Source organism: Ammospiza nelsoni, chromosome 1 (assembly GCF_027579445.1).
Source record: "Ammospiza nelsoni isolate bAmmNel1 chromosome 1, bAmmNel1.pri, whole genome shotgun sequence".
NCBI classification, from domain to species: Eukaryota; Metazoa; Chordata; class Aves; order Passeriformes; family Passerellidae; genus Ammospiza; species Ammospiza nelsoni.
In genome coordinates, this window is record NC_080633.1 from 32,870,968 (window position 1) to 32,893,372 (window position 22,405).

General features: G+C 41.0%; 1 protein-coding gene across 1 annotated transcript in view; it reads right to left on the reverse strand.

Moving 5' to 3' along the window:
- The window catches only part of IGF2BP3 (insulin like growth factor 2 mRNA binding protein 3), a 112,378-nt gene that overhangs the window by 75,712 nt on the left and 14,261 nt on the right, over window positions 1-22,405 (reverse strand). The window contains exon 4 of the mRNA XM_059487476.1: window positions 11,741-11,789. Within this exon, the coding sequence (XP_059343459.1) occupies window positions 11,741-11,789 (49 nt within the window). The remainder of the gene's footprint in view (window positions 1-11,740; window positions 11,790-22,405) is intronic.

Below are 22,405 nucleotides of genomic sequence, written 5' to 3' on the forward strand. Positions count from 1 at the left end.
CATGTACTTGGCTACCAATTTGGGACATGGGATCAGAGGGAGCTTTGGGCTTTAGAATAACACAAAATTAACAGACCTTTACCTCTCTTCCCCCTGCTCAGCAGATTTGGCTCTGTTGGTGTTCACCTACATCTTAGAGACCTCCTACCTATTCTTCATGTCCTCAACTGCAAGTTTTGAAGGCCTGAGCCCAGCAGGCAGTACCCAAATCACCCAGCTCCTGGAGTGAGCACTAGCTGCTGGATGGAATGGCATCATGCAGCTGCAGGTTGGGTTGGTATCTCTGGCCCTCCTGTAAAAGTGACATTTTCCTGTGCTTGATACAACAGCTTCACTGCTTGCCTCAGTTGTAGGTCTCATATTTTTCTGCAGGAGATTATGCAGCTGAACTCACTTTCTTCCCCTATTCCCCTCATCCAAGAAATAACTCAAGATTTTCCTGTAGCACTGGATGAAAGCAAATAGGAGCTGCAAGAAGGGACAAAGATGGGGCCTCAGTCTTGAATGGTCAAGTTCAAGGCTACAACCAAAACTGACTGTGGAAGGGAGCACAGAGAAAATCCAGCAGTGTACTTGTACAAGTAGCAATGAAATATTTGTGTCAGGAGCAGCCCCACAACAGAGCTGGTCATTGAGAGATAGCCCAAAAACCAGTTTCTACTTGGCTAGCAAAGGAGACAAAAATCCCACATGCCTAAGCACAGCTATGAGCAGAAATGTTCCGACTGCCATTGCATTATAGCATCAATAGGACTGGAACTAGCCAGACCCTTGGAAATAATCACATTTTGTTTCCCTCCCTCCACTAAAGAGTCAGTTGCGTAAAGTTGGGTCAACATGTGTTACACATATGATTCAAATATAACATTTCCTGGCAACCAGCAGCGTGCCCAGAGGAGTATCTGCACCACTGACTGATACTGTCGATTTTTGCCATGGCCATCATAAAAAATAAAAGTCTGCTAATCTCTTGAGACATAAGAAGCAAGCCCCATTCCACTTATTAGCTTTCCACAGGTTTTACTGCAAGTTCTTACTCGTTGGTTGGTTGGTTTGGGGGGGAAGGGGTTTGTTGTTGTTTAAAGGAGCAAAGCCTAACACATACACAGAGAAGTCTGACAGCAACTGCCTTCATAAAGTGAAACAACCTAAAATTAAGAATGTGCAGATTTCATTTCCCAATTCCAAGAATGGACAAAGATTATCAAAGAATGGAAAACAGTTTCCAAAAAACAGCTAAACAGGCTCTACCTCTCCAGCATGAAAAAGAAAGGGCTGAGGAATAAAGGCCGTTGAAACAGTAAGGAAAATAGAGAAGGAGAAAAAGTTAAAGATATTTCTATTCGCTCTTCCTTCCAATACAGGAGCTGGAAGATGGGTGGATGTTCAAAGCATGTGAAATGGGATGGTTCTTCCTTCAACATGCCCTAAGAATCCATTCACTGCAGTGTATTGTGGATGTCAGGAATTTGCATGGTTCAACAACATGCTTGCCAGAAACTCTAGATTAATTTCTCAAATACAAACTCACTGGTTTTAGGTCAGTAGGTTTCAGGGCTGCAAAATGCCAAAAGCCAGTAGACTGCTCTGGTGAACTATCTCTATATCCTTGCCCTTATTGCTGTACCCCTCCCAAGGCACAGCAAAGGTGGGTTACTGTACATTAACCTCCCTTCTGACCCAGTGTTGCTGATTTCCTGTTCTTAATCCATTCTTCTCAGTTTATGTATAAAGAATCATTGAGGCCACTTGAAATCAACATTTTTCTATTCCTTTGGCTACTGTGAACAAGAACTCAAAATTTCTTGTTCTATTGCCTGAGGAACAACTCTTCTATACATTTCCTCCAATTCTTTTTCAAATTATACAATAGGTAAAAGTCAGTCTGAAGCAACAATCCCTGCTAGTGGCCTCTTCTTTCAAGGCTGGTAACTGAAATTAGTTCAGAACTTACCTAAGAGCGGGGCAGGAGTAACTATTTTCTTAATCACACCAATTTTACATTTGAAGGGTCTTTTTCCTTATAAAAGCATGTAGCTTTACCAGCAACTTCACAGAAAAGGTATGGATGTCTAATTTCTTCAGGAGTTTTTGGGCTGCACTCTCAGCATCTAAAATCAGCACCTCAGCAGAAGACTTAACACCAGTAGGAACTACTGGCTCCTTATTTGACAGAGAGAAAACTGAGTAAGATTTTGATATCAGGCAGCATGAATAATTAACTAAGAGACTGACAAAGAAAAACTATGTCAATAGCTTTGACAGGGATAAGTATATATTTCTTATAAGAAAAGTATATTACTTTGTGGGCCAAAAACACACTTTGGGACTTGCTATGAGGTTGTAAAGCTTCAGGACCTACCATTTTCAGCAAGCAGTTCCTTGGCAGTTTGGGGTTCATGCTGTTGGAGTACCAGTGGCAATGAACCTGTGAAATGCAGCTCTTCCCAGCACTGTGGTGGTGCTACTCACTTGATTTCCAGGCTGCCTCACTTAAGGGTGATTTGAACAATGGCTTAATTTATCACTGTGTTTAAGGAAATTCATCCAGCAATGGCATACAACATCCAAGATCTATCTGCAGAGCTGCAACACCATTCCCAGACAGGTTTGCCTGCTATATATATAGGTTAGAGACTTGCAGAGGTTCTACATTCAGCCCAAATTCCAGTAATGATGCTCTACTGAGTAACATTAGGGCTCAGAGGATGGCACCCTACCTGGCCACGTCCTACCTGGAGGGAAGAAACAAATGTCTGATCTGGCAGCAGAGGAGGTCAAAAACATCCTGCATTGACAAGAACACAGGCAGTGGATGGAGTAAACTTAATGAATACTGAGTAAAAGGGGATAACCACTCACAGGAAAAAACTTCAGCCAGTTTTGGGACCTCCAGTACAAGACAGCCATTGAGAACCTGGAATAAACTCAGTGAAGGGCCACCAAGGTGACTGGAGACTGGAACACCTCTCCAGTCAAGGAAAAGCTGAGGAAAATGGGCGTGTTGAGCCCAAAAATTGACGGCTTTGGGGAGAGCATAGCAGCAGCCTGCCGCAGAGGCCACTGAGAAGACAGACCCAAGCTCTCCACAGAGGGGGAGCGTGGGAGAGCAGGAGACACCAGGTTCAAGCTGGCACAACAGATGTCCTCATCAGGCACACGGAAAATAATTCTCACCAGCAGGATAATCAATCCTTTGAACTGGTCACCCAGGGAGGTTGCAGAACTGCAGTTCTAGAGATCTCCCAGAGGGGACAAATCCTTAAGTAAAGTGGCTTGAATTCAATACAGAGTTCTGATTTGAGCAGAAAGTTGGTCTGTAGACCTCCTGAGACCCCTTTCAACCTGAATGGTTTTGTAATTCTCAGAACAAACATGTCACAATGCCGGATAAATGGTTGCATCCTGATTAAAGTGACTCCTTAAGTAGAAATTATAGCTAAGGAGTGCAACACCTTTACAACTGAGTCCTTGAACAAAGATCTTCACCAACATGTTTCTAGAACTGCAAACAAAAAGGAAGGATTGGTGGCTGGTTTCCCAAAAAGTTTTGAACCAAGAAAATTTTCTATGTTAAGATTTCTCAAGTTTGGGGTCACTGTTAGTGACAGGGTAAACAAGTAACTATTATTCTAGGCTTGCAAGCAACACATTGTTTTAACAGTGCCAAGCAACCCTATGGTGACAATGCCAAAATTCTTGCACACTAACAGCTGTTTTAGGTATTAGAACATTTCTGAAAAGTTAAGAGATTACAAGTTGTAATTTCCTTTATCACAGAAGACTAAAAACCAGTAATGAGAACAGACTTTCTCATCTGAGTCACAGGACAATGGAGCAAATTCGGATGGGAGAAAGTTTTTGGTCAAACAGTTGCACTGAAACATTTCTTCCTTTTTCTATACCCTTCACTTGGCTATTTCTAGCATTGAATTCTGAAAGGGAAGTAAGACTAGTAAGACCAGGCTACAAAAGCAGTCTCAAAAGACAAATATTATGCACATATTAGCTGGAATTTAACACTTAAAAGTCACCAGTTTGCTGTGTTTTGACAATTAGAGCCCATCACAACCAAAAGCAGTTTACACTCCTAAAGCAGATACGTAGATAACTCACTGAACCACAAAGTTGTGTGGCCCAGCTTAAAAGTCTCAGGTCCAAGTGGAAGCTTTTCTCCACTCCTTGTCCCCTCCACAGCATCTCACAAACCTTGCTCCAAAGTCACTGCAACTTACTACTCAGCTGGCTCAAGGTCATGGTCAAAAAGCTGAGACACCTCAAGGCACAGTTTGAAACTTGCTCAGACAAATTTCTTGCCTCTGCCATATGAGTCCTGTGGCTTCCTGAACATCCACCCATCACCACATTTCCTGCAGCACAGCCCAAAATCTTCTACTTCCTCTTCTTTTGACTTAATTTCCTGGGCCACCTGGAGTAAGAAGAGCAACGTGCACACCTAGGAATTAGGTCAGTCAACCAGCTGTGATACCACGAGTCTCCTCATTTCTCTGAAGCAAGGTTTTAACCCTAAATCTAGTTCCTCTGGTTGGAAGATCACCTTCTATATCTTCTGGGTGCTTAGTGCAACAGAGCCCTCACCTCACCTCTAACTTCCTTACTCACTACTTAACTACTACAACACAAGTTTCCTAGAGAAACCTTTGTATTAACTAATGCAATATGACTTTTCTAAGCCTACAACTATAATAGAAGAAGAACAAAATACCTTCATTAGGGACTTCTAGGACATTAAGTCTTACAGAGGGGCATACGTTTGATGAAAGTATCACTATCAACTGTTTTTAGTAGGACTCTGATTTAAATAAAAAAATGCTGCAGCCCAAATCTCAAAATTAGCTTTCCTCACTGGATTTTTCCCCTTGTTAATAACAACTGTATGACAATTATCAGCAGTGCTGTAACAAACACATCTGTAAGAATAAATCAACCTAAGTGAGAAGTATGCTAATTGCATATTTATCCCAGGACCTCCACTCCGTCACTGTATTTTAAACACCTGCAAGTGGTGTTGATTACCTCACATATACCTGTAAATATCACCCTCTATAATTAAGCCAGGCAATTAAAATCCCAACATAAGCCAGTATGTCATCTGAAGTGAAAACTGGGTGGTCTGCCACGGTCACTTTCATGTATCAGATTGCCTCACCTGCAGCTAAGCCCAGCCAGATAATGGGAAATATACATGGATGAGGAAAAGCAGTTAATTCAGAGTGGGTGTCCCAGGTCAGATAAGAAAGGAAAGATGATCACCCTCTCTTTTCTTCTTGTCAGAGGAGAAGCAAAGGCAGCCCCCCATGCTCCTCTGGGTATAGAGCCAAGCCCAGGAGGAAGCAGTGCCTTTCTGAAGATCTGCACTGCCCCAGAAGGTACCCTGCCCTCTATCCTGTAGTTAGGAATCAAATGAAGGATGTGATCAAGATTCAAATTTTATTTGATGTACATAATTCTTGGTAAATATCTCCAGTTTCTCATCCTAAGAGAATTCATCAGGGAAAGGAAGGGGATCTCCCTTCCAAAGGCTTTTGACACTCTCCCGTACAACAAGCTCACAAGGCAGACACTGCCAACAGTACAACAGCAGGTGAGAGGCTGACCCTGGGATCCCTGTAGGTCACAGTCATCACCAGCCCACTGTCAAACCAAAAGGTTCAGTTTCACAGGGTTTGCAGGGAATACACCATCTAGTATTATGTCAGGTTTCTGCTCACTAAATTTGAAGATGGCACAAAGCTGAAATGGAATGACAATATACCTGGTGCCAAGAGCTCAAAGCAATCCTAAACTATAGAAATTACTCTGGAGAAGCCTCATGGGACATTCCCAGGTAAGAGACTTCACAACAATCAATAGTCTAGAAATGAGTCTTGAGAAGAAGTTGAAAGAACTTAAACTCCCTCCTTAAACCTCCCAAAGCATCATAGGTCTTCCAGTATGTAAAAGACTGTTGCAGGGAGCAGAATAACATGTTCTCCATTCACCTGCTGAGTAGGACAAGTAGCAATTGACAAGAAATACAGCTTAGTGCCTGATGTAGCACACTGTTTTCTCAAAGATCCCTACCAGAGATTCCCAGACCTAGCAGGCAGCAGCAGATTTGTGCATGCTTAGCTTTCTGCTAGCGTTTTTATAGCTAAACATTATTTTTATAGCACTACATCAAGTTAGGATTCTTAGAGGAAGCTTGAGGTGAGAGACCCTATTTTGATATATTGTATACATCTTTACTGTTGAGTCACCCTGCTTGTAGAGTTCTTTTCATTTTACTTACAGCTCATTCCTGCAGCTCCCATTTACATCTTGGTTTTATGAGAAATATCTGCTTTACATAATCATAACTTATTCTTAATTGCTACAGTTTCATTAAAATCCACAAGATCCCCACCTGTCCTCTTCATACGCTGCATCTTAAGCTCACAAAGATTAGTTTTTACACTGCATCTCTTCAGAGATGCAGTGATCCCACAGAGCTTAGCTGTTTTATTCAAAGCAGCAATACAAGCTACTACAGATCCTCAAGACAGTTACTCATGCACTGTAAGGCTTACAAACATTTGCCCAGTGAGAATCAGTATCTATTCTTTTAGTGATACTCAAAGTTGTCTTACAAAATATGCAGATAGGTTTGAGACCTCTCCACCTTCCTCACACGGTCGGAAATCTCAATGCAGAAACCGCACTCACTTTGCAGCTCTAGAAATCCTTCTCCATTACTACTTCTGCTTGGGGAATCTGAAACATTGGAGGTCTCAACATAACTATGAGACTTCATTTTTCGTTTGCATGAAAAAGTGAGGAAAAGCAAACCCTCTTTAGTAATATTTTTTTGCTTTCAGAAGAGCTAAATCAGACCTTCCTTCCCACACATTTCTGTCCCCGAAAGCAACCTGCAAGTCTCACAGCAAAGCTAGGAATACACATTCACAGCATTTTTCCTGCTTTCTTTGCTCACTCAACAGGTTCACACTTCACAGGCTTGGCTTTTAGTCTACCTTTTTTGTTACCAAGTTCATCAACACTATCTGTTTATCTGCTCCATCCAAACCAATAAGGAAATAAGCCCACAGAAGATAAGTGGGAACTCTTCAACAGCTACTTTCCTGCTGAGCCAGCAAGTGCCATTTCTGGCACCATCTGTGTCCTGAAAGTCTGTTCTCTAGTGTTTTATTCACTAAACATGGAAAAAATATTTGGAGAGAAAATCTCTCGAAACATCTTCTACACCCATAGATGTCAGTTTTAAAATGTTTTAAAAGAAAGAGAGGTAAAAGGGGATGGCATTGCACAGCTCCTTCTCAGAACTCTGTTTGAATTCCCGTTGTGGTACACCAGAAGCATAGGTACTTCAGTTTTAAATCACCATACCTATATCTCCTTCCAGAGGGCCTATAATTTTGTCTTGCAAATACCCCTCCAGTGCTGAATATATACAAGCTAAGAGAGAGAGTACTTGCCATTACAAACTAGGAGTCAAATCAGCTACAGACTGCAGTTCAGGAAAGAGTAAAAAGACATCTATTTACTTTTCTGCAGCAACAACAGAGCCAGGGTACTTGTTTCCAATGATTAAGAGATAAGTCTGGTATATCTAGAGCATAGGAAACAAGGGTTTTCCAAATCCTTCACTGGTCATGATTCTTAGCATCAGTCTGGGCTCTGTATTTCAAAAATGAGGACAGCAAAGGGGAAGAGTACTACCACTACATATTACACTGTTACTACCCACATATTAGCACTAAAAGTGATGCACTAACTGTTTGACAATTTGCTTCACAAAAGAGACTTTGCAACAAGATAAAAGGATTTATTTAAACAATAAGATCTGATCATGCTCGAGTGCTCCAAATTACAAATTATGGATACAATAACCTCTATAGGCAAATTATGTGTAAGCAGCCTAAAAGGAAGATTATACATGCAGAAGTCATTATGCTTCTATGGAACCAGTCACTGATCCAGAATCCTCAGAGACAGCCCAGTGAGGGTAGGGGCAAGATGCAAGTGAATTCATGGATGAGTAGAAACTTGACCCTTTATCAGTCCAGACCCCAACCACAGTCTAAGGCAACTTCTATATTTTCTTAGCTCATACAGAGATGCTGTATTCCCTCCACCTCCAGCTTCTCCTATCTGGGCAAGGAGCACAAGAGTACCCAACCCACACATACAGAAACCTACAGAATCTTGCCAAAAATCTTGTGAAGTTCAAATTAATTACCAGACAAGTTCTGTACAAACTTAACCTTGAATGACTTGGAATAAATTAGAATTTTATCTTTTACAGCTGCACTTTTCAAGTGAGCTCTTCAGGATAGCAACCTTACGGTTTTGCTTCAAAGTAGTAACTCAGCAGATTACAGCAGTTCATTATTTGCCCTTTTCTCCACCACTTAGCTCTGAATACAGTCTAAAAGGGTTATCTTACCTTTTTTGCCTATACCATGATGGTCTGATAAGTGCATAGTGAGGGCTTACATAACACAGAGGAAACAAGCCCAATTGCTATGACTGCTTTTGAGAGTCATATTTTAATCAGTAATGTCAACCTACATGAAGGAGAACACTAGTTGGAATATTTTTGTCAAAAGGGACACTCAGAAAAGCAAATAGCTACTCTGAATTTCAATAACTTCATTCCTGACAAGTCTTGTTACTCTCTGGCCATTTATACCCACTGTTTCCCAATCTATATAGAATAACTGTGGGACAAGTGCCTTACCATGAGTTTTCAGGACACACAGTTACATCTAGGGGGAAGTCAAAATCTCCTTATCACTAAATGATTTCTCTCTTCTTTTCTACTAATGGCACTAAATTTTACTAAATAGACATGCACGTCTCTTAGAAAGATAAGAGGGTACACCAGTGGAATGGTTTCTAGGTTTTCACCAGAAACAGATTTACTCCAGCATTCCACAAATCTCAAAAGCCAGCTTCTACCTACATGGAGAACAAAGGACCTATATCAACAGTGGGGCACCTTCCTCAGGTGATGGAACTCAAAACATTCTCAGTTCAAATTAACCTTCAGTATTCCCTGAAAATTTTTCTGGTTTTGGAAACCAGGATGCAAAACTCATCTGTGGTGCTCAGAAGTGGGAGCTGCTACCAAGCTCTGTTCCAGATGAGCTGTATTTAAAAATGTTATAGATGCATCCCTTTAAAGAGGGCCCTGTGGGTGTTTTGTTATGGGCCAAGGGCCATCTCTGTGCACAGAGGTCCTCACTGGTCCCAGTCCCACATGGCCCAAGGCATGTGGGAACCACTGTGTGACACCCTGGCCACAAGGACAGCTGTGACTCACAGAACCAGAGGCAAGCACGCTGACTTCTAGGGGCACTCCCATGGGCTTTTTATAAAGAGCTTGTTCTTATAAAGAAAAAAAAATTAAAACAAGATAGTTACTACAGCTTTTGCAAAGGATGGCACCAAAACCTTTTGAATTGTGGCTTTACTGGGGTAAAACAGTTCACAGGAACATTAATCTGCTGTTCTTTTCACATATCCTGTGTCACAGTAAAAGGAAAGGTGCTGCAGAGGACAAAGTGTGTTTTGTATTTCAATCTGGAACATACATGAGGGCTGGACTAACTAACCTAAAGACCTCTTTCATCAGTTGTTTTGCTCTGGTTCTAAGGATTTCACACCTATTAGAAATCAGTCTTGATTCAAGCAATTAACAAAGGGGTGATGAGGCAAGTGAATTGGCACAGAGGGACTATAAAGCACAATCTAAGTAAAATCACTCCAGCTGCTACACATGCACACTCACATACCATCCACTCAGAACATATTCTGCAAGAACATTGCTTCAATATAAATACCTTTTTTGAACACATACATTTCTACTCTCTCCATTAAGAAAGACTTGTTTTAAGGGGGAATCATCAAAAACCTTCTTACAGGGTTCAAAGGAAGTTTTTTCAAGGATTTTAACACCAAAAACAAGATACCAGAACCCAAGGTAAACTGACATAGGACAATTCTCTGATGAATTCAATCACCAGTCACTGTACTTTATCAGCACTACTATTTTAAGGACAGACAAAGCTTACCTGCTTGAGTGCAGAGGTGCCAGACCACCAGCATTTACAAAGAAAAGTTTTAGGAAGTTAGTGTACAAACTGGACTTGCCAGGCAACTCTGGTGTTGCAGGAGAATGCAAAAAAAGTATTGTAGAAACTTTTGGGTCTATAAATTCTGTGCTCAAAGGGTCAGGTCTGTAAAAGTAACTTTAGAGCATGTAGGCAATGCTGAGATGATTTTAACAGGGACAATTTAGGCTCTTCCTTGGGAACTTTAGGAAGACAAAGTGTTTTTAAAAAGATGGGCAGAGAAAATATCTCTCTGAGACCAGATGTCACTACAGAAACTGCAACCACAGAGAAGAGGGATCATTTCAGTCAGAAATCAAATGGGAAACAGGTTAGATACCTGTATTATACTAGCAGTATCAGCTACATGTGTAAGGAGTCATGAGCAGGTAGAAGCATTTTTAAGTACTCTGCTCTTCTTTTAACTACTCAGCACTTCTGTTAAACATCTGTTTATTCACATCTGAGTTGTATGCCTCTGCTCTGATACTTACTATTCCTACACAAAATCCTCAGAGGAATTTTGTACCAAAAAATAACTTCATTTTCAAATTAGTCAGCCTCAACCATCTCTATTACTATGCTTCCCAGAAGTTTGACATAAAAAAGCAGTTATGAAATTGAAATAAGAGATACCAAGTGGATACTGGTAAGCTGAGGAGTGTGCAAGGCTTGGGAGGTGCAGAGGAAAAGCTCAAAGGACAGCTGGCAGCAGAAAGGCAGGCTGGAGCAGTGAGAGGTGCTGTGATACCTGACAGAGACCCTGTGGTGACAGCCTTGGTTCAACAGACCAGTGCCTCCATTTTCCTTCAAAGCTAGGAGGCAATCAGGCAGTGCAAACAAAGAAGTAGCTGCAGATGGAAAGTCAGATGAAGGCAACAGACCAAGGTGGAGAACAATGCTACAGGAGCTTTATCCCCAAAACCACCACCCTCCAAATCCCCTCAGGCAGGAGGATGGCTTGACACTAATAAAACTTGAAAAAACATTTTAGACATATACAAGGCAGAAAAAAAGAGTAAAGAAAACTTATTTATCTGTTCTCACAGCTGGCAATCTACTGCAAAAATTAGAACACTATTAGTGGAGTGTAAATAGCAAGTACATATTATACTGGTGAGAGCCAATAATCAGAATACTGTGAACAAACAATTTGCCACAATGCCACCAATAAAGAGGAGCAAGGAAAATAAAAGTCCCCCAAAACACCAACACCCAAAGAGGGACCAGAACTAAATTTCTGCTTCTGTAAAAGTTTTTGACCAATTATTTAAATAAGAACTTTTATTAAGTTTGCTGAACTCATACACCAAACACCAGCAAGGTCCAAAATGGATGAGCTTTCAGTCTAAGAGAGTGACTGCATCAGGAAGTCAGCATTCACCAAGGAATCCATTTCAACATTTTTTATGGTTAACTTGGAAAACAGAAATGAAGGCAGTTATCTGAATTGCTTAGAAGGCTCTATTGTTCCCTCTTCCAAAGGATTTCTCCCCGGAACAGAATGGGTGGTGTGTGCAACGCAAGTGGAAGGTGGGGGAAGGGGAAAAGTCCTGTGGATAAAGAGAGAAACAGAAGCATAGTTTTTAAGCAAAAATAATTTTTTTTTTAAAGTAACTTCCTACCTCCCACTGCAAGTGAGGCGGGATATTCCTGATCTGAAGCTTCCGACTCCTGCAGATAAATTAAAGAAAATAGTTTTAAAAAAAACCCAGAGAAAACATTATTGCAAGATAGACTATACATAGCAGTGTCATACATTTTAGCATCTGTCATACTAAAAGGGGCAAAACCAAATACAGAATTCAAAAAAACCAACAGATCGCCGAGAGGGGAATGTCAGGTCAAAACCATTTCAAGTCCAAAGAACTGTTACAGAAATACTTGTTACACATTTGACAGCTGTTACATTTCATGAAGCCTCCACTTTTCCTGAAGAGTATTTCTATTTTAGCTTTAAGGCCTTCAGTATCTAATTCTCTGTTATAAATGGGTGTGATGATCCCATGTATTAGTACTGGGTTCTCCTTTACACACTTGAAGAGGTTTTTGTTATTTTGTTTTTTATAATTCAACAAGACAATACATCACAACGTCACAATCCTTCAAGGTAAGGAATACAAATTTAAATACATTTGGTTTAATATTAAGCTTTTCATTAATCTAATGATGGACTATTTTCTAATATTTACATGATTAACATTCTTCATTCCTTATTGGGAGGAAAGGGTAAGAATCAGTAAATTTATTGTATCTTCACCCCAAATTTACATCAGTTTTCACTTATCTACTAAACAAAACATTCACTTTGAAGTGCTGCTGCAAAGCCTGGCAGTGTGCTGGCTGCCTTCACAGCCAAGTCCTTTGTCTTCTCCCTTCCCCCAAAGTGAGAGAACAAATAAATGCCAGAGATGCCACAAACCCCTTGGGATTTACAAGAATGTGTAGATTAACACAGTTTCGGCTAGGCTCAGGTATGTTGAGCCAGTAGGGTCAGCCTGACCATCCTGGGGAGCTCTGGGGAAGGGAGAGGGGACAAGAGAGAGCAGAGACTTCAAAAGTCTCAACTGCATTTTGGTACACCAAAGCAGCTAAAATAAGTGTCTTGTGTTCAAACACTTAGTTCTACCTCACATTTTAATTATTCAATAATGGCCTCTCTCAGAAAAAAATGCTTAACACTTTAAGGATTTTTTAATAACAGTTACATTTATACAAGCCAGTGAAGTCTTCAAGTAAAACAAGTTTGAGATGTTCCTGTCTAGCAATAAAATCAAAAGCTTTCCTTTTCGCCCCCAAATCCTTTTAAAATACACTCCTTTCCCTAACACCACCACCTACCCAGGCCTGCAGTGAGTGTTTTACATCTTAAAACGCTCTTCCCCACAGGCTTTGTTCAAGGCACAAGCAGAGGTTATAGCACAAAGCCACTTGCCCGAACTGCTCCTCATGTGGAGGTGCCATCCCCAACACTACAGCTACCATGGATCAAGCAACAAACATGATTTGGCCAGAAAACAGAATCAGGCCTTAGTTTTGTAGCATTTCTCAGCTGTTTTCACTCCCTCTCAAGCAAGTAGGAGCAGACTTCAGAATTTGGTCATATAAATAGGCAAGGAAGGGAGAACGAAAACACAAACCACACACAACCCTGTTAAGGTTTCATTTTCAGTAAAGCAGGGAAAGTCAGGAGCTGCCTCACTGTAATAGAGAGAGCAGAACATTTCCTTGAAACCTGCAAAGTTTCTCTCAGACCACCATCTCAGCTAGTGATACTGCTGCAGAACAGTCACCCTAAAGCAGTGACATACTGCTCTGAAACATCAAAATAATCTCACACAGCAACCTGGAACTTGCATCCTGAGGTAGAACATAAAAGGGGATGTGCATACAACATTAAAAATACTGGGCAATTTTAATACAGTAAAACCCCAAACCACAAAGTTGGCAGCCAATACACTATTCAATGTGCTTCAAGCATGTTGTGCCATTACTCTCAGACTTGTAGATTCAAATTAAAATTCATGAGTTTCCTAGCAGGGAGCACCATTCACAGAAGGACCCAAGCCCAACACCCCCATACCCACAGCAGGTCTCACCCCAGCCCCACACCCAAGTTTGGCCACCAATGCTCCCACTGAACAGGGGACATCCACTGGTGAGAAGGGGCTGGAGGGGAGGAAGTCCTTTCCAGAAACACTTATACAAGTTTAACAAAGCTACCATGTCACATCTCATTTCAGAAGGAAATCCTTCTGAAAATCTTCTCTACTGCTCGACTCCCAAATGATGGACCAAAAAATGCAATCTGTGCTTTTAATCATCTAATGCTAAGGACTAGCACAAGGTTTGGCACTGGGCTTTTTCCTTCCCCTTGTGGCTTCAAGGGACTGAAAAAGTTTGATACAATTTAAAACTTTAGCCAGCCAACATTTGTAGCCCAGAAATAACTTGAACATTCTGAAAAGGAGAAGGAAAGGACACAAGCAAGGAAGAAATGTCACCTTAAAATTACTGGTTCCCCTGCCACATTCACAAACAGCAAAAGAAAACGGCAAGCTAAGTACAAAACAGGTACAGTCCTGTTGTGCACCTCAATTTATGGCAATAGTGAGACACCTATTGTACAAAACTGAAAGGTCACTTCAAAAGTACAAGAGTAGCTATAGACACACCACTTAATTTGGAGCTATTTGTACCTTCATCAGTTTCTTGGCTGCAAGTAATTTTAACTTGCCACCTAGTGCACAAGTTTGAAATCTGCTGTTTACCGCTGCATGTGAAATTTTTTATTTCACTATTTCTGTATCGCAATTAGCCATGGGGGAAAAATATAATTGAATAAAGCTTTGCATGGCCGAGAGAGGAATCACACAGAACCTGCATAAGATCACGGACACATTGAGATTTTGCCATTTCGTTTGCTATTAGAGAAGTCCTAATACATTCCTTAAGGACGCCTACAAGCCCACAAAGCTTGTAGCTGTGCACACAGGAAGGAGGGCTGGACAGGACGCGGCTGTTCGGTGCTCGCAGGGGCTGAGGAGCAGCGAGCAGAGCTCTCCCGTCCCGCACGTGGGGCCGGAGGCGCGGATGCGGCTCCCGCCCGCCCGCGATCGCTCCTCCCGCTCGCTCGGCACACAGGGATGCGAGCGGCACCCGCTCCGCTGCTCGCCCGCGGGAAACCGGCTCTGCAGCTCCTCGGGAAAACCCCAAACCCAGTGCAAAAGTGTAGCAGAGGGAAAGGGGTGAAGCTGACAAATCCTGACTGAGTTTAACGGAGCTGCAGCTGCTTCCGTGAGGATGCGATCTGATTTCTGCAAGCACTCCTTGCACAGGGTCAGAACTCCACTCAATAGGCGGGGGAAAGGAAAAAGTATAGAGTATCTTCCTGGAAAAACACTCCCATCTCAGGCAGTTAGCGCTTTCAGGATGCTTTCCATCTTCCTCATCACCCTGTTTTCCTCAGCGAAGTAGAAATATGCAAAGATCCTAAAGCTTTTTTATGCCAGGCAGCAGAACCCTACATAGGTTTTGTTATGTTCTGCTTTGAAATAATCTCAAGTTTTGTTACTTTATGACTACTTACACTCACACCAAGTGGGTAAAACAAAAACCAGTCCTTTCTCATCCCATGAAGGTATTTTATTACACTTCAGTTTCATTTAATATTTAGCCCATCTAGTCTGAAATTCTTAGTAAAACTGTGCCAGCACCTCTCATCAATGTGACTCACATAAGACTTGTGTATGCACTTTTTCCAGTTTAAGCAGATTTCTTAATTCATTTCTCCCATTTTAAATAGATATTGCAAATAGATGTCAACTGAAAAAAAAAAAAAAAAAAGTCTGGGCAAATTAGGTTTGTGCTCTGTATAATACTAAGGTTTTGGAAAGCTACTTATGTCCACAGAATGTGAACAGGTATTCCCACTCATTTCTCTTTTTCAAAGATACCTAATAAAAAGTGTTTTGGGTAAGAAAAGAGACTTCTCTGGTTTCTGTACTCCATAAGCAATTGTTTGGCAATAATTTACTTTCCTTAAGAGGAATTGCACACATTCTGATTCTTCTTTTCAAGTACTATCCTGGTAAGAGAATTCAGTTGCTTTAAGCCACTGCTGACAACCATTTGCCAACATATTTCTTCTGGAGCTTCGTATTTGGGGCACACAAATATATCTGCAACACTGAAAACAAGTAAAACAAGCAGCCACCACTGTGCCCCTTCACCAGGCAAAATCAACATATTTGTGCTACATGTGTGCACAGAGACGGAAAGGGCAAAGTGCCACAAAGATGGATAATTTACTAAAAGCCATTTTAGTGATCTCTGAAGGGGCCACCTCTCATACATCAATACGCAGAACAAACATGTGCAGGGACACCCAGGGCTTCCAGCCCACAGGAACCCTCTACACATATGAAACAATACTAAATATGTCTTACGAAGAGGGTAGTGGGAGAAAGAAAATGCTGAAATTGTGGCTTTTCTTCGTCACTTTTATGTATACCCTTTCATTCTCTCTCTGCCTTCAATATATACACCAGGATCTCTTCCTTCAATAGATCAAGTTCCCAGTAAGTTAAAAGGGTGTCAAAATTGTCTATTTTTGCCTCCCTGTATTAAGCCTCACTGTACACTTTCACTAATACAATCTCACTCTGTATTTTATATGACACTTAGCAAAGGCAAATCACATCAGATTGCACCTCCCCATAGGGGAAAACAATCTTAAAGAAGAGAAGATAGACAATTATAAAGCAAAGAATAAAGTATCATGCTTTTGCTCACAGTCCCCGCTATTTTTTTTTTTTATCTCATAGATGTGTGAACATTTTACAGAGGGAAACAAATGCAAGTATCAAAGTGACTGCACTTCCACACGGTTGTACCTACACTCTCACCAGAGCCCTTCTTGCCATCCTCCCTCCCCCCCAGAGACATGCTGTCTCCTACTCCTTAATTCCCATTTCTCAACAATAACACCATTAATAGTCTCTTATTTCAGCAGCCATATGAACTACACACAACATTAATGCCTTAAACCCACAGAGCACAAACATACTCCTTTTCAACAAGAGCCTATGGAAAAAGACTTAAACATGTTTGAAAGCAGATCAAGTGAACATCCACAATCTTAGTCCATTGAACTGTTTGAACTCAATACCTATGGGGTAGAAAGCAAATGGTCTACCTTTGCCACTCTTAAGAGCAAGCAAAGAGCAAAAGCTTATTCATTTCCTGTGTTCTAGGTCTGTAACCATGCTGGTTACCTGGAACAGTCTTGGCACAGGTGCAGAGTGTGCCAATACCCACAGAACCAAGGCTGGTACCCCCAGTGCTGCCTCCCAGCCTGTGGTGCCCCAGCTCTGACAGCTACATGTGATGCCACTGCAAACCCACTCACCAAAACAACCCCTCTTCTCCCCGAGCTCCAAAGAATGGCAGGAAGACAAAAATTGTCAGTTCTCAGCCTTCCTTCACTGACAACCCAAACTGAACATAGACAGCTGGAGATGAAACGTTAAAAAAACACCACACAGCAAAAAACCTTCTATGGAGTGTGGGTAACGCCATACGGTAAGAAATGAGTTCTGTATGAAAAGTCCTGACAGGAACAGCCATGGAAACAAAGTTAGCAACTCTCCTAGCCAAATGGAAAACTGCTGGTAATCAACTGAATTTATAGGGGAAGGGAAAGAGGTGTCTTATTATTTACTCTGCAGCCAGCAAAATAAAAACAGGCAGGGAAAATCCCACACAAAAGCTACCCCCACACAGAGTACATTAGTTTCTCCCCCTCAGGTTGCTTCAAGTAGCTGATGCTTGGGCACAACAGAGTGAATCAGTGTTTTTAACACACTTCTAGTGGGAAGAAAGGGGAAAAAAAAGCAGCCACGTGTACAGGACAAAATAAATAATCCTTAACTCTCAATTCAGATCAGTGCACTTGGGGGAAAAAGCAGTAGTTTTCTAGTTACAGGGTGTGGGAGGGGGAATTGTCATTATTTTCTTTATGGTAAGTGGAAGTAATGACAGACTGAGCCACTGGAGTGGTTTGTCCTGCAAGAGGTGCTGCAGTCTCTGCCTGCCCCACGCTTCACACTGAAATTTCTTGGACTTAAGCAATCTTTTCACTCTAAATTTTTCACATTTCACTCCTGAAAGTACCTCATAAACAGCAAGAAGTCCATTAAAATAAAGCTTATTGAATGGATATTCTAAGCCATCTTTATCTATGAAATTTTGTATGCATATACTCATGCAGTTAGATATCTCAACGTGTTTTTTTCCTAAAAATTAGCTCTGACTAATACAAAACCAAATGATCACACTTCCTACCTTAAATGAAGGTACTCTGAATTTCTTTCAAAAACAAACTCAGGTTCAGTTAAGTGATAAACAGAGGTGTTTATATCACTTATATTAAAAGGTATTTAATTTCTAGTCTATATTACAAGGCACCCTGATGGCACCATTACTATATTTTGTCTAATCAAGCTGTTAGCTCATGAAACAGCCAGTTCATCTTCAACTTACCTACCCTAGAATAAAGGAGAAGGGTTTCAAATACTGAATTGTTAAGAAACATCACCACTTTTTATTTCTACACACTGATCTGGTCAGCACAATACTTGAAGAGGAAATGTTATTGCTCCAATTTCAGACCCAATTCAGCAATTCAAGCAGACAAAACTTGGCTAAGCCACAGGCAAACTGCAGCAATACTTCTCTTTGTGTTGACTGATTTAATCCCAGACCCAGATTTAAAAGCAATCTATACTATGGCTCAGAATAAGGATTTTCCATAAAATTTAGACAAAGAAAACTTTTTCCCAAAGCCCACGCAAGACACAATAGTTGGCTCCTAACTACACTTTTCCCCTTTCATCTCGCACATACAGCCCAGCAAAGCGGCCGCTTCGCAGAGGTGCATTATCTCAGCATTCAGAATGAAAATATGACTCTTGGATTACCTCACAGATCCCTCTGTGCTGATGATCAAATTTCCTACCACTGCCTGCAAAACACGGGGTTTGTTTACTACCTCTGCCCGGGGCCAGCCATCGGAAAGCCGCGCACGGGGCCAGCACTGCCATGTACGGGGCCAGCAGTGCCAGCTCCGCGCCCAAAGCCACCAGCCCACCCAGCCGCCCTCTCCTTGCACGAGTAACTCGGGCACTCTGATGGAACCTGCAGCTTTGTGAATGGACTGCCAGCTCCACAAGGGCAGCCAGAAGGTTTGTATGGGCACGTCCAAGCCCCATCGCGCAAAGCAGGCACACCGAGCAGCGTAAGCCCAGCTGCGGTTCTTGTGTTTGAGTGGATTACCTGGATAGTAGGCTCTCACCTGTTATCATCTGCTTTTGGGTTTTAGCCCAACAATTCTTCACATCACTAATTAAACTAAAAGCTTATATTTATTATTTGTGAGTTCCCTTGAGTGGACCATAAAGGCACTTTAAAAAGAAAATTCTGAAGATTCTGCCATTGCCATATTAACATTGAATTTTTCATTAAAAAGGAAAAAAACTTCCATTTTTCAGGTGTTGTTAACAGAAAAGGTTGTCAAGTTTTAATTTTTTTTTAGTAAAGAATTAAACACTGCTTTAAATCTAATGGCAAGTTTTAGTGCCCTTCAGAAAAATGGCTTTTTTCATCTTTGTGGCTTGTGACATTTATGGTTGGGTTGGTTTTCTTTGGTTCCACCCCCTCTTTTTGGGGTGAGGTAGGGGTGTAAGTTTTTTTTTTCCAAATGTCACATACTCTCTTTCCCTCCTCCTCTGAGCAGGGGTCTCTATTCCTTAAACAACTCTACTATGAAGCTGATTTTGATGACCAAACTTTTTCAAGCTATGGTCACTTATCATCTATTCTCTCACCACACAACTAACTCGCTACTAACTGGGATATAGACAAAAGTGAAAATACACATGAGGTGCACAAAGGATTGAAAATAATCACCTTTAAAAGCAAAAGGACTTCTAAGCATGCACAAATATTTTGTTTACTTAATATTCTTAATGGAACACTGTGCTCAGCTTTTTCCTTTCTTCTCCACACCCCTCATTTTCTTCAGCCACCAAAATAGCCAAAGGCCTCTTCTCTCCCATCACTTGTTTTCCTAGTGCCCACAGGGCCCTGCCACTTGGAGCAGTCACTAGTTCCATTATGAACCAGCTAAGAAAATCTACATCAGCTGTAAGAAGCAGCCCCAGACCGAAATTTGTATCAGGTTCCCCTGCAGTACGTGGCCACACAAGGGGCTAGGGAGCAGCAGGTTACAAAAAAAAAAAAAATTCTTTTATCTTTTTTTTTTTTTGTAATTTCCAGTGAATTCAGCTCCCTTTAAAGAACCCAAGCAGCAAAAAGGAAAGATGAAGGATACTTCAGAGTCATTTCTGAAGCAAAAAAAAGGTACCAGACTGCAATAATCAAAAAGCCAACAAGATACTTTGTTCTAAGTAGCTGCTGGATAAAGCCTTGCACTGTTTTTGTTTTGCACCTCTTCCCTACTACCATCTCTTACTCGGCAACAGTTTGCAAACCAGTAGAAATCCAATGGAAATAAGGAACACGTAGCACATACTATGTAAAATTTTGGCAACTTTTTTTTGGTACGGGAGGTATGGCACCAGATTAGATCTCATCTAACAATAACTCAGTGATTCACCCTTCTCAGACTGAAATATCCAAATAAAATTAGCAGCACTCGTAGACGAATTCAGTAGCCACCATGCTGCTGAGACCAACTGCTCAACCACGAGCCCGTGTGTGCAGAGAACATGGGAAATGCTTCCCAGATTCCTGACACCACAGCGATAGACAGGGAGCACAACCTATTTTGGTCTCCTTCAGGTCACACTTAAGGGAAACTACAGTTGTTCATACTCAATTTGAGTTCACTGTACCCTCCAGATTAAACAAATTCAGTTGTGGGAGGGGAGGGAGTGGAGGGGAAACAAAATAGCAAGAGTTGCTCTCCTATGCACTTACAACATTTAATTGCAAGACCTCTTTTACACAGTCTCAGCATTTGCTACTTTTTCTTTTTGCACTATCAAATATCAGATTTAAAACATTCAGGATGAGAACAAGCTATTTCAGAACTTAAACTGAGTGTGGCATTAGGGTAGTTGAGGGACTCACCCCACTTCACCACCACCTCGCTGTTTCACCCTACTCATGCAGTTTTTAAAGAAAAGCCTGCTCACTGCCTCTCTCAGGCTACTCCACAAAAACTGACACAAATTAATGTCCAATTCCTAAAAAAGGATCTCCGTAAACAAAGATTCCTGTGGGGTCTAGAAAATGGAAACACAAACACTCATGCTGCTGAAAACACCATCTAATTTCAAAAAGCTTACCAGCTATATCTAGAATAAGTGAAATATTTTCTTAGTCTGGTTTTAAGTGTAGATGTGAACTTCAGCTACCATACTGGCTCCCTGACATTTTCAACTCTCTTCCACGATAAAAAAGGATAGAAACAAGGGCAAACTACTTCATTTAGGCAACTGTATATATGATAATATCTAAAAATATTAATAGTCCTAGTGCTTAAAAGAACAAAATACACCAAAAGTAAAATTAACAAATGCACAGAGCAAATCAACACTTACAAATGGAGCTGCAGGTATCAGGCTCTTTCCAGTGTTTAGAGCCACTCAAAGTATTTAGAGTGTGTGTGTGTGCACATGCATGCATGGCTTTCCTTCTGCATCCACACTGACTGAAACTTCCATTTTTATTACTTGCAAGAGGACAGCTTAGACTGACATGATAATTGAGCATTTGAAAGATACTATGCTCGTCATCTGATGTTCCAGCAAAATCCGGAACATGACCTGCAGGTAATTTGCTCACATGACAAAACTTTTTTTTTTGTTAAATTAAAAATAATTTCTACCTTTCAATCTCAAGGCAAATCAAGAAAAAATTTTAAATTGCTGGAAAGACAAACTGTTTCTTTTAAATCTTCTAGACGACACTAACAGGAGAAAAAGTAGAATACTCCACCAGTTTTACATCAGAAATGTCTAGCTTACTGTTTTCCCATCATCTTTAAAATAAGTAAGTTCTTCTATCTAAACAGCTTCAGTACAATAAGCCTTATTAACACAAGTTTAAGACAAACTTTTCAAGTATAAATTGATGCATGCTGTAGCCAAGACTGCACTGATGCCAACTCTCACTTTGATGCTCTAGCCATCATTTCCCCAGCACACTTTGTTGAACTTACAGAACACCAGCAAGAAGAGCTCTCAAGGGCTGTCCCTTACTAATGGCAATTCCACGTGGCCTTAAACTGATTAAGTGACCTAAATCAGATGGGATATAACACCTTCACCAGAGGAGTGCTGGAACCCTTAGGGTTTGCACTCTCACCACCAAACAGCTTCCTTTCCTTGCACCTGCCCTGGCAAAACCCAAAAGTCATCAGAAGTGACCACTCTGCTGTTTGAACTTGACATTTTTATGCTGAATATCAATAGATGCATTTCCTAATTTCTTTCCTAAATGCTATTGTTTTCTCTATATTTCTGTTACTTCTTACTTCTATTATTTGTTACTTGCAAAGAGAAACAAATTTGGTGTATGGTTTTCAAACATTATTTTCACTTTTTCAGTAATTTTCTCTGAGGAATTGTCCTCCACAAATTCAATGTTATTCACTTGCACAAAAATTTTGTGCAGAGAAGAGCACCAAATGAAATTATTTCATAGCTGTACTTTCAGAAAAATGTAACATGTTATTTAGAAGACCTGCACAGTCTCCCATCAAA